Below are 16,552 nucleotides of genomic sequence, written 5' to 3'. Positions count from 1 at the left end.
TGTGAGGAGTCAGTCCAGAAACTTTGCCTCACATACCAAGTGCCCCACAGGGGCCCCAAGACAGGTGTTCTTGCCTTTGTTTTAACCAAGAGGAAAATGAAGTTCAAGAAGGCTTAGCAATTTTTACCAAAGCCATGGAGCTAGAAAGTGACAATGCTGGGATTCAAACCCAGCTTCAGCTAATACACCAGAGCCCGTGCTAACCATGAACCTATTCCACCTCCATGTCCTGCCTTTGCCCTTGCTACCAGGTCATATTTCAGGGAGAACTGAAAGGAAAAAAGGAGGACTGTGTCTGGGGTTTCAGGAGCTGCTGTTGATGACTAGTGGCCAGATGACCAGAGTTATGAAACTCTGCAGCAAATGGGTTTTAGCAAAAATGAACCTGGGTTCTAGGGGCTGGTCACCAGGGCTTGAGTATCTAGCTGGCAGGAGAGGGGCCTTTTGGTTGAGGGATTTAGGAACAGGGGTTTTAGGGTTATATATATAGTGGGGTCAAGACTAGATTGGGGAGGGTCAGGGATTAGGTGGAGGTCTGGAGTGAGGTGGGGGTCAGGTGGTGGGTCTTATCTATCAAATGTCTTACCTGTAGTAACTGATCACTCACTGTTTTATTTGGAGGGTTAGCTGATGTGTGAACAGCCAGCATCCTGGGCATCAAGGGATGCCACCTTCCAAGGCCCTCCTGGTGCTGTAAGCAGCTTGTTGGGTTGGTTTTAGAAACCCGTGGACCGTGCTTTCCCCACTCACATAGCTGTGCAAGACTTTTCCTGGCACCAAGCCCCAGCCCCAAGCATTTCACAATCAGAAGAGTTCAACACCTGCATATTTTGAGATTTCATGGCATACAACCTTTTACATTTTGTTCACATTCGTCCATCGCTGTTTACCATGGTAGGGCCCCAGTTGTATCCATGACAGAACATTTCTCTGAAGGCCTGGAGAAGCTATCTGCTCTTTAGAGTTCAATACAATATCGTGCAGTTTTCTGGTCTTTTCAAAGTACTTCACACATAGGTATTATTGCCTTTGACTCACAACAGCTCCATGACAGGACCCACTTAATACCAAAGCTCAAAGAAACTAATTGGCCGAGGCCACACGTTGCATAGGTGGGTGAAATGGGACTTCTCGTTTGTTTTTCCATAGCAAACCTCAGGAGTCTTAAAGAGTAAGTGCTCTCTGGGAACCTCACTACACTGGTTGGCCCATTTCCCAGAGGTGGGGATGTGGACGGAGGCAGGAGGTAGGAAGTCTAGGGAGTGGGGAATGCTTGGGCAGAAAGGTCCGGAAGGTGAGTTGGCTGAGGTCCCATGAGGCTTCTGGCTAGACCTCTCCCAGCTAAGTTTCTGTCAGTGGGCCCTTTCTAGAGCCTGGGGAAGTGGAAAGAGGAGGTTGGTGGGGGGAACGGCAAATACAGAGGTACCCAAGTAGTTCTCTATGAGTCTGAAGCTGAGACAGTTGAGCAGCTGCAAAAAAAAGATGCTGCCAGCTGCTAAGGGGGCCCCAGTGGTGTCACCACATGCATGTGGGAGCTCTTGACGGCTTGGTTAAGCTCTGCCCCTGGCTAAGCCTTCTGCCCTAATGTCTCTTCTCAAAGTCCCTGCCCCCACACCCCAAGTACCTGCAGCATCAGCTTGAGGGAGGTGCCCAGAGGCCAGGACAGTCTACCCTGCCAGTTCCAGCAACATCATGCATGCCCTGACCAGTCCCAACTAAGGCCTGAAGGTCTGGGGCCTGCTGAGGCAGGAAGGCCCTGGTCCCAACTGCCCTCCCTCTCCCCTGGGCTTCAGGCCCTAGGCCAGGGCTCAACAGACACAAGCAGCAGGATGGGGTTGCCCTTCTATTGGTCCAAGTCCTGAGCATGGCTTGGGTGAGACATGGAGGTGAGGAGGCCCACGAGGCTCAGCAGTGTGGGGAAAAGCAGCAGGAAGGAGGCGGTGAAAAGCAGGGCGGGGAGGGCACTGAGCACCAGCAGCAGGACAGCCGGCAGCAGATGGAGCCACGCTGCAGCTGCCACGGGCCACAAGGAGCTCAGCAGGTGGGAGCCGGTGGTGAAGAGCACGTGGCACAGCATCAGCACCAGCAGCAGGTAGAGGATCCCCTCCAGACCCCACAGCACACGCTGCAGCGGTTGCCGCCAGCCTGATGTGGTCCACCACTGTGTCCAGCTTGGGGGCACATGGCACACGCACCAGCGCACCCAGCCCTCCCGCGTGACCCAGGCCGACCAGGGCACCGCACGCTGTGGCCCCTCACCAGCCCTGATGGCATGCGTCTCCGCTCGCGGCTGCTGCATCACCTCTGGTGCACCTGGGGAGAGAGCCACGCCAGCTGCAGGAGCAGCCCTGGAGATGCCTGGCACCTTAGGGTGGGTGAGCGTGCAGGGGTCAGGAGGGTACCAGCATGGGTGTGGTGGGGCTTTGAGCTGGGGCATGGGTCTTACCTCTGGGCAGAGCCACCTAGGTCATGTTGCTTCCTGCAGCGCCCAGCCAGAGTGGAGCCCCCACTCTCACTGTCCCCACCCTTCCCAAAGGAGCCCCATTGTGACCTGGACTAGGGTGGGGTCCAGCCAAGAGAGGAAACACTGCAGGATGTGAGGCTTACCTGAGCCTCTTTCATGGACCCTCCAGGCTGGCAGGGAACCTGGTGAGCCCACAGATGTAGTTTCTCATGTTTTCTTGTGGAAAGACCTCTCTGGATCCTCCTTTCCCTGCTGGCCGATATCCAGTCCACTCCACTCTCTTGCAGTTCTTTCTCTCTGGACCCTCATTCTCCAGAACCACAGTGGAGGCCAGAATAGTGACCCCTAACCTAGAGGTTCTGAGATGGCTCCATTCCCTGCACTGGGCTCCCTGTCCCTTATCTCACTTTTTACTGATGCCCTCGGACTCAGACCTAGGTATCTACTGTCCACATTGTGGGGAGACCTCAGAGGTCCCCCAATGTAGGTGCAGGCTGGGGGATAAAGGAGTATCCTCCCACCTTCCCAGACCAGGGTGGAGGAAAGGAGGCCTGAGGAAACAGCACGGTCAGTGTATTTCCGGAGGGCATTCAGGCCCAAGGATGGAGGCAGAAAGCCAGGGCAAGCAGTGCCAAGGGCATGCCGCGGGCTCCCGGAAGTAGCCCCAGGCCCAGGAGCAGCAGCAGCAGAGCCTCCTGGAGGCTGAGTCATCCTGTGGCTGCCACTGTGGGCAGGAGTGGAGCCTCCTGCTGCCCTGGACCCTCGCCAGCCCCCTGACTCTGGCCCCCTGTGAGATGTGTGTGCTGTGGCCAGGTGGGACCTGCAGGCCTGTGGAGAGAAAGGGTGGCAGCTGGGCTTTGGGAGGTTGACCCCTTGCTCACCTGCCCAACCTTCCAGGCTGCTGTCCACTTACCGGTGGAGCAGGTCGAAGGCCAGTAAGCTGACCAGTAGCAGCAGCAGCGAGGCTGAGCCAGCTGTGGAAAAGACTGCCCGAACTGTCAGCCCCAGTGCCCCCAGCCCTAGGACACTGTCCAGGACCTGGGCCTGGCTAGGGCCCCAGGGGGACACACATGGACCCACTGGGCTACCCGATCCCTCCCCACACCCACGCCCCTGGAAGGGACTGGGACAGGATAAGCAAGGGCTTCGGACCTGGGTAAGCAGAGGCGGGTCATGGAGGGAGGTGGAGGTTACACGAAGGACTAGGGCTGGGAAGGAGTATTGGGGGGAGGACCATGGGAGGGGGTGGGGCCCTGGCAGACACTCAAGGGTGAGCTCAGGCAGTGGGGAGCTGGGCTCCTTAGAAATCTCCCCCTCCCCACGCACCCACCCACCAAACCCTCCTCACCCCCTCCCACTTCAGTCAGCCATTCTGGTGGGTTGGGCGGCTGGAGCATTGTGACCTACTGCCAGGTGGGGACCTGGGGTAAGGAGCAGGCTAATGCTGGTTCTGGCCTCATAAGTAGTGGGTAGCTTAGGCAGAGTTTAGCCAAAGGGAGGTCTGACTTTTGAGAGCTAAGACTAATCCTCTTGTCTTTGCTAATTCTCCGCCCTAGGGCCCTCCGGTGGGGATTTGAGTTGCCAGGAAGGCATTATAACCCCATCACCACCTGGGCAGCTTACCACAGGATGAAGGGCTGCTTGTCTCTCGGGTTCCCGGGGCTGGGTGTCCAGGGGCAAGTCACTCAATCTGTCTGTCCCCAGCTCTCTCCTCTGAAAGTAGGGTGAGGCCTGTGGGCTCCTGTTGGGGAATCCCCTGTGGGGGATTTTTCAGAACTGCAGTCCTGGAATGCAGAGATAGACTCTGCCAGGAAGCAACCAGAGGCTTTCTGGGGCAGGGCTCCCACATGACCTACTAAATGGGGGTGGGGCAGGAAGGGGCTGTTTAGCTGTTTGAAGCATTGTTGTTTGTGGGAGGTGTTCTGGATACTGGCATTCCAGAAATGGCACAGAGAATGACTGTAAGAGGGCTACAACATAGTAACCCCAAAATTGGAGATTACGGTCACCCTCCAAGAATGAAATTATGGAAAATGAGCATGTATGAAGGGATTGGTCACCTGGAAAAGAAACCTATCTCCACTAATAATCTGTAAATGGTTACAGAGGCTCAGTTTAGTGACTTGAGAGGCAAGAGTGGAAATGGGTCATAACTGAGAGAACTTAATCCTTGTTCACATATCGTACTTCGAAGGAAAACTGATGGAGGTAGGGGTAGGGGGACAGTGACCATACAGGCCCTAGGAGAGGAGGAGACAGAGCAAGGGTCCGGCTGCATATCTGCCTCCAGGGGATTCTGTTCAAAGATTCAAGCCTGGTGACCTTGACATCTTTGGTGGTGGTGAGCTCAACAGTCATAGAGCCAATGCCCCCAGCCCTTGGAACCATTCATTGATCGCCTTTTTCTGAGTCTTCCCAGAGCAATAAAGCAATGCCCACAAAATTCTGAGGGAAAATGATTTACAACCTAGTAACATATCTGTCTAAACGATTATCAAGTATGAGGGTAGAATAAAGACATTTTAAGCCAAACAAGGTTTCAAAAACTTGACCTTGCATACACTCTTTCTTAGGAAGCTACTGGAGCATGTGCTTCAGAAAAATAAGGAACTAAACTAAGAAAGAAGTGAGACTAAACACAGGAGAGTGGTGATGAGAAAGACCTGGGACATCAGCTATGTTTCCAGGTGAAGAAAGCAAGCAACCCAGCCTGGAATCAAAAGATAGATGCTCCAGGAGGGATGTCTCCAGAAGAAAATGAAACTGATTATCTGCTGGGTTTTTGTTGTTTGTTTGTTTTCTAATTTATTTATTTTTGGCTGCATTGGGTCTTCGTTGCTGTATGAGGGCTTCTCATTGCAGTGGCTTCTCCTGTTGCAGAGCACGGGCTCTAGGCGCGCGGGCTTCAGTAGTTGTGGCACACGGGCTCAGCTACTCTGCAGCATGTGGGATCCTCCTAGAACAGGGCTCGAACCCATGTCCCCTGCATAGGCAGGCAGATTCTTTTTTTTTTTTTTTTTTTTGGGGTACGCGGGCCTCTCACTGCTGCGGCCTCTCCCGCTGCGGAGCACAGGCTCCGGACGCACAGGCTCAGCAGCCATGGGTCACGGACCCAGCCGCTCCACGGCACGTGGGATCCTCCCGGACCGGGGCACGAACCAGCGTCCCCTGCATCGGCAGGCGGACTCCCAACCACTGCGCCACCAGGGAAGCCCTGCAGGCAGATTCTTAACCACCGTGCCACCAGGGAAGTCCCTATCTGCTGTTTTTAGACATATGCAAAATGTTTAGTTCTGTTGGAAGCTTTGGGATTGAATTAGCAACTAGTGCCTTGAAAACCAAGCAAATGATAAAACAAAGTACTTGCTAACTCCAGCGAACAAAAAAAGTTGAACAATAATCTTTACATGGTCATAATATAAGCACTGAATATTGACTCCAGTGATTTAGTTCTTTTGGGAGGATGGCAGGAGGAAATGTGTATGTGTATTTTGGTGTATGTTGCGGGGAGGGGTGGTAGGAAAGCGAAATCCTTAATTCCATAGCAGGAAATCCACAGATAACATCTAAACATAAAAATCCAAGAAATAGCAATAGAAGCATAAAGGTAAATACAAGAAGGAATAACAAACAGAACTAAAAGTGGTTGACTTGAGAATAGAGAAGCATAGAGAAGAATCTTCTGTTATAGGCCTATATGTGATTTACCTTTAAAATTATATTCTGCATGGACTTCCCTGGTGGTCCAGTGAGTAAGACTCCACACTCCCAATGCAGGGGACCCAGGTTCGATCCCTGGTTGGGGAACTAGATCCTGCATGCATGCCACAACTAAGAAGTCTGCATGCTGCAGCTGAAGATCCTGCATGCCTCAACTAAGACCTGGTGTACCCAAAATAAATAAATAATTTTTTAAAAGGTCTTAAAAATTATATTCTGTAGTATTTCGATTAAAATGATTTCATTTAAAACAAGCAAATCAGTATAGGGTCCTTTGGTGGAGATCAGGAATATACCCTCCCAGGATGAATGAAATACCAATTTCCTAATGTTACGTGGATGTCCTCATACGGCTTGAGATAAAATTTCCAGTAACAGCATCAAACACCATCAACCTCAGAAAGCTGTGAATCTCATGCATTTTAGATGGAGTTGCTCTAAACCTCCATCTAATGCTTCTCAGCCCACCTGAATCTCCTGGGGTTGAATCCTCTGGGGATCTTTTTAAAATGCAGATTCTGATATAGTAGGTCTTGGCAGGGATTCTGCATTTCTAACAAGCTCCCAGGGGTTGCTGATGCTGTTGGTCCTCGGCCACACTTTGAGGAATAAGGCTCTAGAAGACGTTGATGTACAAAAGAGAGATAGCTGGGGGAGGTAGTGGTGAGGGGAGACGGGCACGTGGGGAGATGCTTCTAGGTGCCACAGGAGTGCCCATCAAAGCTCACCTGCATCATAGGGAGAGCACTTAGTGGGGAGTGAGTACCAGGGACAGGAGATTAGGAGGCACAGAGAGGCAGCAGATTTGCCTACTTCTCAATTTGTAGAGCCAGACACATAGCCTCCTCTCTTCTCTTGATAATGTTTTATTCCATCTGCGTATGTGGGAGCAAGAGGACTGTGTTACGCTGTTTCCCTACCTTTAATTCATCTGGTAGTGGCCCCCAAGAACCACATATTATCTCACTTCACAGCAACCCAAAGAGGAAGATATTATTGTTCCCATTTTACAGATGAGAAAATTGAGGCTCGGAGAGGTAAAATTACCGCCCAAGGATACGCAAACAAAATGAACAGCAGAAGTAGGATGTGACATTAAGCCTGTGTGGCACCAAAGTCATCTATCGTCTCTGCCTCCAGCCACCTGACCACACTGGGGAGCAACCAGGAGAGTCCCAGACCATCCCTTAAGCCAAAATCCCTTTGGGGCAGGTATCTCCACCCAGTCTAGCTCAGTCTTGCTCATTTGTGCTTTGCAACATAGCCTTGCTCTCGGGGGGCCACGAAAAAGCCTCCACCTGGCTCCCCGGGCTAGAGATCTGGCTGTGCAAGTACCTGCACCCTGGAAGCCGCCACCTCTAGACCCTGCTTCCGGACTTGGTGCCTTTGCAGCTCTAGGCAACCAAATGGCAAGGGCCAAAGGCAGCAGCTGAGCAGGGAGAACAGAAGGGATGAGCAAGTTAGAAGGGGTGTGAGGAGGTGGGAGATTGGTGGGAGATGGCCAGCATGCCCCGTCCCACCAGTCTCTTTGGGGGCATGTCTCCCAGTTCATTGCTGGCCAACTCCTCTCCTGTAAAACCTGGCACTGTTGAGGAGGCCAGCTTCCCTCCAGCCCTGCTGGGTCCCCTCTAACCTTGAACATATTATACACATACTTTTTGAGCACTGACTAGAGACCAAGCACTGTTCTAGGCCCTGAGGTACAGCTGTGAACATTTGGGTGCAAAAGGCTCTTGTGGGGTTGCTTACCTTCTGCTGGGTGGGAGTGGGGACCCAGACAAAGAACACATAATAAATAACACAAGATATATTCAGAGAGGGTTGAGTACCTTGAATCAATAACAAAACAGAGTGAGAGGATATAGTACGTGTGGAGGCTGGAGTTTACTTTTGTCAGAATGGTCAGGGAAGTAAGTAACATTGAAAGGCCATCTGAGTGATAGGATACAAACTTGGTGAACCAGTGCAAAGGCCCTGAGGCTGGATGGGGCTGGTGCATTGGAGGAACAGCTAGAATGCCTGTGTGACTGGAGAGATATGAGCCAGGGGGAGAACACAGGGAGATGAGGTGGGAAAGCTGTGGGTGGGGAAGAACATTTTCAGGAATAGCCTGGAAGGTGAGCGCACTAGGACAATTTGGCTGCGGTGTAGGGAAGGGCTTGGAGGAGGTGGGAACCTCAGGAGGCTGACCTGTCCTAGCCAGGTTCTGCCCCGACCCTCTCGCACCACTCTGTGAAACTTGGATGAGGGTGGGGCCCGGGAAGTGGGCAGACTGGGTTTTGGCGGGAGGTGGAGTAGTCCTCAGGACTTGTACAGACCCGCTTCTAGCTCCACAGAGCCTCTCCCTGCCTCCCACCTCTGCGAAGCCTGGGGCCGCAGTACCGTCTTTCTGCCGCTGACTCGGCCCGGCGCTTCAGGGACCCTCCGCTTCGGCATGCCTTCCTTGAATTTTTCTAGATCCTCCTCTGGTGACTGGGTCCCGGCAGTGGTGTCCAGGCGGGGCGCTCTAAGGCGGGAGCAGGACCCGCGGGGGCCCTATCCCAGTTACTCCCTTTCGGGGGTTCTCTACCCAGAGCGCATGGCGTGGACCAAATGCCTTGAGGAGCTCCGGGACTCGAGTCTATGAGATCGTTCTTACTGGGGGTGGGTCTCAGTTCCAGGAGCGCATATTCCTTTCGAGAGATCCGACGAGATTGGTGCTGACACGCTGATTTAGGGTAATTCAAATGGTTCATATGGGTAGTGACCTTGCAGAAAACATTTGCTCAGGGGCCCCGCGCACTCCGGAGGATTCCCGGCCACCTCTGGGCATCTCTTCTTACTTGGGGATGGCAGTGTCTCCCTGGCGGGATCCTTGCAAAGGCAAAGCCCCGGCCAGAGGCGCACAGTGGACGAATGCCTTCCTTCTGGGGAGGCGACCCTGGTGTGGGGGAGCCAAAGGGGACCTCGGAGGGGGATGGGGAGGGTCCTGCGCTCTGGAATCCCGGGGTCGGAGGTGGTCCCGAAGACGCAGACCAGGGTTGCCGGCTCCCAGAGGAGAGTGAGGCGGGGGAGGGCAGGACATGCATCAGCCTCGCCCTCCACCCCCTGCCCCAGCCCGCTGGGCATAGGCTTGGACGCCTCTACTCGGATTATGTAACCCCGGAACGTGGCAGCCGGGTGAGCAAAGGAGAGGAGGCTGGGGAAAGGAAGAGAGAGGAGAGGCGGGGCGCCGCGGTGCGGGGGTGGGAAGCACCGCCTCTAGCTGGGCCCCTTGGGTGTCCTTCAGAAGAATTCCTGGAAAGCCAGCCCTCCCCCACTCCGTACCCCAGCCGCCGCCTCAGTTTCCTCTCACCCTTCTTTCCGTCCCACCCGTCCTGGCAGGGGGTTCTGACTGGATAGATTTCCCTCACGGGTTGTAGTTTCCTCCCCAAAGTTCTCGGCTTCGCTACCTAGGCTAAGTCAGTTAGCCGCCCTGAGCCTCAGTTTACCAGTTTGTAAGATGAGATTTGTCTGAGAGGCCACGGGTAAAGCGCCTGGCACGGGGCATGGTACACAGTAAGTGCCCACTGTGGGACAGGCGCACAGGATCGCGTGGAATCCAAGGTGCAGGGTCTTTGCCGAGAGAGGATAATATGTGGTTAGGTGCGGGGGGCTGGGGCGCGGGGCAGAGAGGGAGGGGGAAGGTCGGCGGGTGAGGAGACCCTGGGCTGCAGCCCTGGCCCCTCCCCGTTCCTTCCTCTCCCCTCCCCTGCCTACCCCTCGGCTCCAGGGTCCGAGGCCAACTAGCGGGCTGTGGGCGTGTCGAAGGCCGCAGGGGGCGTGCGGCGGCGGCAGGAAGGGGCGGGGGGCTCCCGAGCCCCAGCAGGAAGAGGCGAACCCACCGGCCATCGCGGGACCAGCGCGTGTCCTCGCTTTGGACCCAGCCATGTGGGGTCTCCTGCTCGCCTTGGTCACCTTCGCGCCTGCCGTCGGGGTGAGTCTGGGGGCGTCCGGCGCCTCGGTGCTGGGCCTGGCGTCGCCCGCGACCACCGAGGCCCCGGTCTCGACCCCGGCCCCGCGTAGCAGCCAGGCAGAGCTGTCCGCAGGGAACAAGAACGGTGAGCTCCCGACCCACGGCCCGCTTCTTCCGCGGGCCGGTTGTCCCACTCCTCTACCCCCCGTGTGGCGACCCCTCCCCAGCACGCGCACACACACCACACACACGCCACACACGCCACACTCCGTGCCCAGCGCCTGTGTGGCGACCCTTCCCCACGCACACACACTCCCTGCCCGGTACAATGGCTGCTGAGTCAGCAGCCCCAGTTCCCTGCCAAACCAAGTCAGCAGTCCTGGGACAGGAACCAGTTGGATGCTGCCTCTTCCAGCCCCAAACTTTCCCTTTTCACAGATGAGGAAACTGAGGCCAGAGCCAGGAGGAGGGGAGAAAGAGGTGCAGACAAAGGAGGAGGGTGCAGAGCAAGACTGAGGGCAGGGCCTGGAGGGAAAGAACCGAGGAAGGGAAGAAGAGCTCTCTGCCAGGAGGAACGCGGCACTGCCTGGGGAAGGGAGGGGGAAGGCTGCCTGACTTCCCACCTTTTCAGATGTGGGAGTAAGAGAGGAGGAAAGCAAGGGGATTGGCAGCCTAGGAGGGCTTCTTGGGAGAGGCAAGTGGAACTGGTCCTGAAGGGTATCTCTGAATTAGGAAGAGCTGAAGAGGAGGGCAACCAAGAAGGAAACAGTCTGTGCAAAGGCACAGGGCACCTAACACAAAAATGTACAGCATGTTCTAGGGGCATCTGTGGAGCTAGGCTGGGTGGGGAACTAGTGGCACCTGCCCTGTGCAATGAATGCTTTGTACTGAAGGGCAGGCAGGGCAGGAGTCCAGCTCTGGAAGGCCTGAGCACCCGGGCAGACATGGATTTGAGGACAGGACGTCTCAGCTCAGACGGCAAACATAATGATGGAGGTGGTACAGAGGCTTTGGGGCATGAGACCGAGTCTGGAGCTAAGGAAGGCTCCTTGAAGTGTATCTGGGCTGGGATGCAAAGGAAGAATGGGAATTAGGCAATAAAATCAAAGGTGGTGGATGACAGGGAAGGGGACAGCCGGGCAAAGAAGGAGTTAAAAAGCCAAATTCAGCTCTTTGGAGTAAGCAGATAGTTCCTAGCGGCAGTGTAGCTCTCTATTGGTGAGGGCCAAGCCGTCAGAGGGGAGAAGGAATCAAGGAAGTGGCTGGAGAGGTAGGTTGGGGGTCAGACTGTGGGCCTTTAAGTCCATGCCAAGGTTCTTGGATATGTGTGGTGGGGCCTGTTGTGGACTTGCAGGCTTTCTTGGGCTGGCAGACCTCTCCATCTGGGGTTTTGTGTCATCCTTTCCTTCCCTGGTGCCCTGCCTCCTTGGTCCCCAGGGACCTCAGAACAGCATGTCCGGATTCGAGTCATCAAGAAGAAAAAGATCATCATGAAGAAGCGAAAGAAGCTAACTCCCCCCAGACCCCCGGTGACTGCCGGGGCTTCAGTGACCACCAGCCCTGCAAGGACCCTTGACCTCCCCAAGAAGCAAGAACCAGGTACCACCGTTCCAGGGGCCCTGCCCAGACTTGCAGTCTCTGGGGCACAAACTAATGTAGCTCTTGGTCTCCTGGGCATAGACATGCCCCCAGCCTGTCCAACACACTGGCAAGCTCAGGCTCAGCTTCCTGTGTGCCCTGACCACTCTTTCTCTGGTCCCATTTTACTGCTCTGTCCCTGTCCCAGACTGTCCCCCTTTGGGCCTGGAGTCCCTGCGAGTTTCAGATAACCAGCTTGATGCATCTAGCAGCCAGTCCTTTGGTCTTGGACCGCACCGAGGACGGCTCAACATCCAGGTCAGCAAGGCAACCCCTAGGACCTACTTACGTGCCCCTCCCACCTTCGGTTAAGGCTTACCCCATACTGCCTACCTGGTTCCGATGACTATGTCCTGTGCCCACAGTCAGGCCTCGAGGATGGTGACCTTTTTGATGGTGCCTGGTGTGCCGAGCAGCAGGATGCCGAGCCCTGGCTTCAGGTGGATGCTAGGCACCCCACCCGCTTCTCAGGCATTATCACACAGGGCAGGAACTCCATCTGGAGGTGAGGCAGGATATCTCCAGACCAGGGAAGTCATGGGCAGACTCAGGAGGACTGGGGTGGGAGTCCTGGGAGCCACCCATCATCTCTACCCATCTTTCCTGCCAGGTATGACTGGGTCACATCATACAAGGTCCAGTTCAGCAATGACAGTCTTACCTGGTGGGGGAGTAAGAATCGCAGCAGTGGGATGGACGCGGTGAGAGGTCCCATGGTGGCTGGGGCCCTCTATGCTGAGAGTTGGGCTCCTGGCCCACTGTAGGGTGCTGGGCTGGGCTGGGGCTCCTCTGAGGACAAGGAACAGGTGTCCACTTGGGCATCCCAGGAGAAGGGGGGTTGTTGTCAGGATGGGTGGCACCCAGCAGACAGCCTTGGGAGGCAGGCTGCTTTGGATGCCTGTATCCTCCCCAAATCCTTCCTCCATGCCACAGCCTCCTGCTGGAACACCCTTTCTGGTGATGGGCCCCTGGTCCTTGCATCACTTCTCACCTCCTCATAGCTCTGGCTTCCCCATCTCAATGACCCCTTTTTACCCCAGGCTACAGTGTGGGGTCCTGGCCACCTCCAGGATTGGCTGCTCCTGAGTCACATGGCCATATTGGTCTAATGAGCTGTGACCAAAACGGAAAGCGTGGCTGCCTAGGGCTGCCTGCTGGCAAAGGCTGTGGGCAGCGGTCTGTGTTTGACATAGTGGGCAAGTCTCCAGCTGAGCCTACCGGGGTGGATTTTTCAGTGAGCTCAGCGGCCTGAGCTCCTTCCCTGGGCCCTCCGCCAGGCTGGCTGCTGCGGTTCAAGCCACCCTTACAAAGAACTTGATGCCCCCAGGTATTTCCTGCCAATTCGGACCCAGAGACACCCGTGCTGAACCTCCTGCCTGAGCCGCAGGTGGCCCGTTTCATTCGCCTGCTGCCCCAGACCTGGCTCCAGGGAGGTGCATCCTGCCTCCGGGCAGAGATCCTGGCCTGCCCAGTCTCAGGTGGGCTGTAAGACAAGGGTTGGATGGGCAGGGCGCACCCTCCACTGGGAACTCCCCCTTTATTGCGAACTCATCCTGTACCAGATCCTAATGGTCTGTTCCCTGAGGTCCCTGTGCTGGGATCCTCCGACACACTGGACTTCCGGCATCATGATTATAAAGCCATGAGGAAGGTAACCACTATGACCCAGGTGGGAGGATCTGCCCATGTCAGATCCTCCGCCTACCAGGGCATAACTGGCCATGATTGCCCTCATGTCCACCCTCATCTCACCCTCCTGTTGACCCCTAAACTGCCCCAATTTCCCTTGTTATGGCGCCTCCCTTATTCTGACCCTTCCTTCTGGTCTGCTGCTGCCCACTCCTGTACTGTGCCATGGTGTCCCCATCTGTATGGGCCACCACAAGCTTTTGAAGTCCTTCCGTGGCCACATGTGGTCTGACCCCTGGGTCTGATCCTCCCATGCCCTGCACCATGGGAGGTGCACTCCACCCCCCAGCTGATGAAGCAGGTGAACGAGCAGTGCCCCAACATCACCCGCGTCTACAGCATCGGGAAGAGCCACCAGGGCCTGAAGCTGTATGTGATGGAAATGTCGGACCAGCCTGGGGAGCATGAGCTGGGTACTGGCAGGTGGGGTGGGAGAGGTGGGCACAGTGGCGGGGAGGGACAGGGGCACGAGCCAGTTGCGAGCACCTGTGTGCTCCCAGGAGAGCCTGAGGTGCGCTACGTGGCCGGCATGCATGGGAATGAGGCCCTGGGGCGGGAGTTGCTCCTGCTCCTAATGCAGTTCCTGTGCCGTGAGTTCCTGAGAGGGGACCCGCGGGTGACCCGGCTGCTCACCGAGACGCGCATTCACCTGCTGCCCTCCATGAACCCTGACGGCTATGAGACTGCCTTCCGCCGGGTAGGCCACTTGGCACGAGGGCCAGCCTGCTCCTTCTGTCGTGGTGCCTGGAGCCTGCTTGGCTTGAACAAACTTCGTCCCTGGCAGGGCTCGGAGCTGGTGGGCTGGGCAGAGGGCCGCTGGAACCATCAGGGCATTGACCTTAACCATAATTTTGCTGACCTCAACACACCACTGTGGGAAGCAGAGGATGATGGGCTGGTGCCTGACACTGTCCCCAACCATCACCTGCCACTGCCTACTTACTACACCCTGCCCAATGCCACTGTGAGTATTCTGGGGGCAGTGGTGGAGGGCCACCCTAGGGGCCTTTGTCTCTGTCTCCCACCCCCCTGACCTGCCCTTGTCCAGGTGGCTCCTGAAACGCGGGCAGTGATCAAGTGGATGGAACGGATCCCTTTTGTGCTAAGTGCCAACCTCCACGGGGGTGAGCTCGTGGTGTCCTACCCCTTCGACATGACTCGGACTCCGTGGGCTGCCCGTGAACTCACGCCCACCCCAGATGAGGCAGTGTTTCGCTGGCTCAGCACTGTCTATGCTGGCACTAATTGGGCAATGCAGGACCCAGATCGCCGACCCTGCCACAGCCAGGACTTCTCCTCGTATGGCAACATCATCAACGGGGCTGACTGGCACACAGTTCCTGGGAGTATGTGCCCAAGGGTGGGGTTAGCTCCGTCCCCATAACTCTGCCCAATAAGACAGTCTGCTCTCACATAACCACTGGTGTCAACTGTCACCAGGAATGTGTCCCAGAGGAGGGCACCAGGAGGGCAGGGCTCCCATCCCGCCCCTTTAGGCTCCAGTGTCTGCGGTACCCCTAGGCATGAATGACTTCAGCTACCTACACACCAACTGCTTTGAGGTCACTGTGGAGCTGTCCTGTGACAAGTTTCCTCACGAGAACGAGCTGCGCCAGGAGTGGGAGAACAACAAAGATGCCCTTCTCACCTACCTGGAACAGGTCGGACCTGAATCCCCTGTGCCCAGCCTGCCCAAGTCACTCCTGACTGGTCTCTTCTCCATGTTGATGCAACTCCCAATAGGGAGCTGAGCCTAAGGTCAGGCTGAGCATTCTGACTCACAGGTGCCATGGGTCACACTCACTCAGCATCAGGTTGACTTGGAGGGATACAGGACAGGAATCACGGTTTGCTAGCAGGGTGGCGTAAGACATTGTTAGCGGGTGGGAATAGACCTGACAGCAGTCCAGGCAATGGTCCATAGAGCTGACCCAGAGCTGTTCTCAGAAAAGAGTCCGATTTTGCAAGTGCAGGAAATGCCCTGGCATAGACACTTCACTTTTCACAGAACTCATGTCCCTTGGAATGACTCCGTAAGTATAGTTTCCAAGAGTTCTAAAACACAAGGCCAATAACGAGTCACTGAACTCGGGAAAGCCCATAGATATGCCCTCCTGCCAGGCATTTATAGTTCTCCCAATCCAGATGCAATTTGTCAATCAGGAGATATTTTCACCAGAGTATTGTCACGTAGAAACAGTAGACGCACCACCTCTATCAAATTTGTGGGGAACAGAGCCAGAAAATGAACTGAAGTCCACATTTTCACACAGAAGGAAAGGGGTTTTGATAACCTTTTCCCACACAGGTGCGCATGGGCATTGCCGGAGTTGTGAGGGACAAGGACACGGAGATTGGGATTGCTGATGCTGTCATTGCCGTGGATGGGATTAACCATGATGTAACAACGGGTGGGTGTGTGCGGGAGGGGATGGGGGGAGGTGTGGGAGGCTTTAGCTGGGTCAGAAGCTGAGGACCACTGGACTCTGATCTTGCCTTTCACTCCTCTCAGCATGGGGCGGGGATTATTGGCGCCTGTTGACCCCAGGGGACTATGTGGTGACTGCCAGTGCTGAGGGCTACCACGCAGCGACTCGGAACTGCCGGGTCACCTTTGAAGAGGGCCCTGTGCCCTGCAATTTCCACCTCACCAAGACTCCCAAACAGAGACTTCGAGAGCTGCTGGCAGCTGGGGCCAAGGTGCCCCCGGACCTTCGGAGGCGGCTGGAGCGACTGAGGGGACAGAATTAACACCTCTAGCCGAAGAGCCCCAGAGCCTTGGGCAGGCTGGACCTGTCCAGAACTGAAGGAGGGGGCACGGAGAGTTGGGAGGGAGGGACAAAGTAGGGGGAAAGATGCTCAGTCTCATTAAAGCTATTTGGCACCTCAGCCAATATTCCTGTGGTCTCTATGTCCCAGGTCCTCCAGCTGGGCCAGGCCTCAGCTTCCCCGATCCTATTCTGCACACACTTGCATACTCTCATCAGTCGACTTCTGGCAAAATAGTGTGGAAAGAGGATCCCACCTGGGTTCTTCCTGAACCAGGGCTTGACAGAGCAACTCTTCAACCCATCAACTTCTGCGGCAGACACCACTTGGTGCTGTGA

At 55.6% G+C, this 16,552-nt stretch overlaps 3 protein-coding genes across 7 annotated transcripts; 1 reads left to right on the top strand and 2 right to left on the bottom strand.

Moving 5' to 3' along the window:
• Nucleotides 1-1,830: 1,830 nt before the first annotated feature.
• TMEM239 (transmembrane protein 239) lies at nt 1,831-4,208 on the bottom strand. 3 transcript variants are annotated; one of them, XM_033415748.2, is made up of 3 exons: nt 4,088-4,208; nt 3,346-3,450; nt 1,831-2,313 (listed from the first exon to the last, which is right to left on the bottom strand). In XM_033415748.2, the coding sequence occupies exon 3, from the start codon at nt 2,297-2,299 to the stop codon at nt 1,844-1,846; it is 456 nt and encodes a 151-aa protein (XP_033271639.1). In that variant the 5' UTR covers nt 2,300-2,313; nt 3,346-3,450; nt 4,088-4,208; the 3' UTR covers nt 1,831-1,843. The 3 variants fall into 3 exon arrangements, with proteins under 3 accessions (XP_033271639.1, XP_049555057.1, XP_049555056.1); XM_049699100.1 differs by lacking the exons at nt 3,346-3,450; nt 4,088-4,208 and adding an exon at nt 2,608-3,329; XM_049699099.1 differs by lacking the exons at nt 3,346-3,450; nt 4,088-4,208 and adding an exon at nt 2,447-2,599.
• On the bottom strand, nt 3,055-4,092 carry C16H20orf141 (chromosome 16 C20orf141 homolog). The gene is given in 3 exon segments (XM_004285326.3): nt 3,055-3,292; nt 3,378-3,567; nt 3,570-4,092. Coding segments are annotated over 3 exon segments (498 nt in total). The 5' UTR covers nt 3,640-4,092.
• A 4,257-nt stretch (nt 4,209-8,465) lies between the features above and the next one.
• On the top strand, nt 8,466-16,334 carry CPXM1 (carboxypeptidase X, M14 family member 1). Of its 3 annotated transcripts, XM_049699097.1 has the most exons (15): nt 8,466-9,721; nt 9,936-10,263; nt 11,556-11,717; nt 11,905-12,014; nt 12,122-12,261; nt 12,367-12,457; nt 13,084-13,234; nt 13,319-13,407; nt 13,735-13,858; nt 13,946-14,142; nt 14,230-14,409; nt 14,494-14,791; nt 14,967-15,106; nt 15,754-15,856; nt 15,958-16,334. In XM_049699097.1, the coding sequence occupies exons 2-15, from the start codon at nt 10,092-10,094 to the stop codon at nt 16,194-16,196; spliced, it is 2,196 nt and encodes a 731-aa protein (XP_049555054.1). In that variant the 5' UTR covers nt 8,466-9,721; nt 9,936-10,091; the 3' UTR covers nt 16,197-16,334. The 3 variants fall into 3 exon arrangements, with proteins under 3 accessions (XP_049555054.1, XP_004285375.1, XP_033271630.1); XM_004285327.3 differs by lacking the exon at nt 8,466-9,721 and having other exon boundaries at nt 9,844-10,263; XM_033415739.2 differs by lacking the exons at nt 8,466-9,721; nt 9,936-10,263 and adding an exon at nt 10,289-11,388.
• The last annotated feature ends 218 nt before the right edge of the window (nt 16,335-16,552 follow it).

The sequence above is a fragment of the Orcinus orca genome, chromosome 16 (assembly GCF_937001465.1).
Source record: "Orcinus orca chromosome 16, mOrcOrc1.1, whole genome shotgun sequence".
In the NCBI taxonomy this organism is placed as follows: domain Eukaryota; kingdom Metazoa; phylum Chordata; class Mammalia; order Artiodactyla; family Delphinidae; genus Orcinus; species Orcinus orca.
Note: the sequence above shows the minus strand (reverse complement) of the source record. Positions and strands in the feature narration are given on the sequence as shown.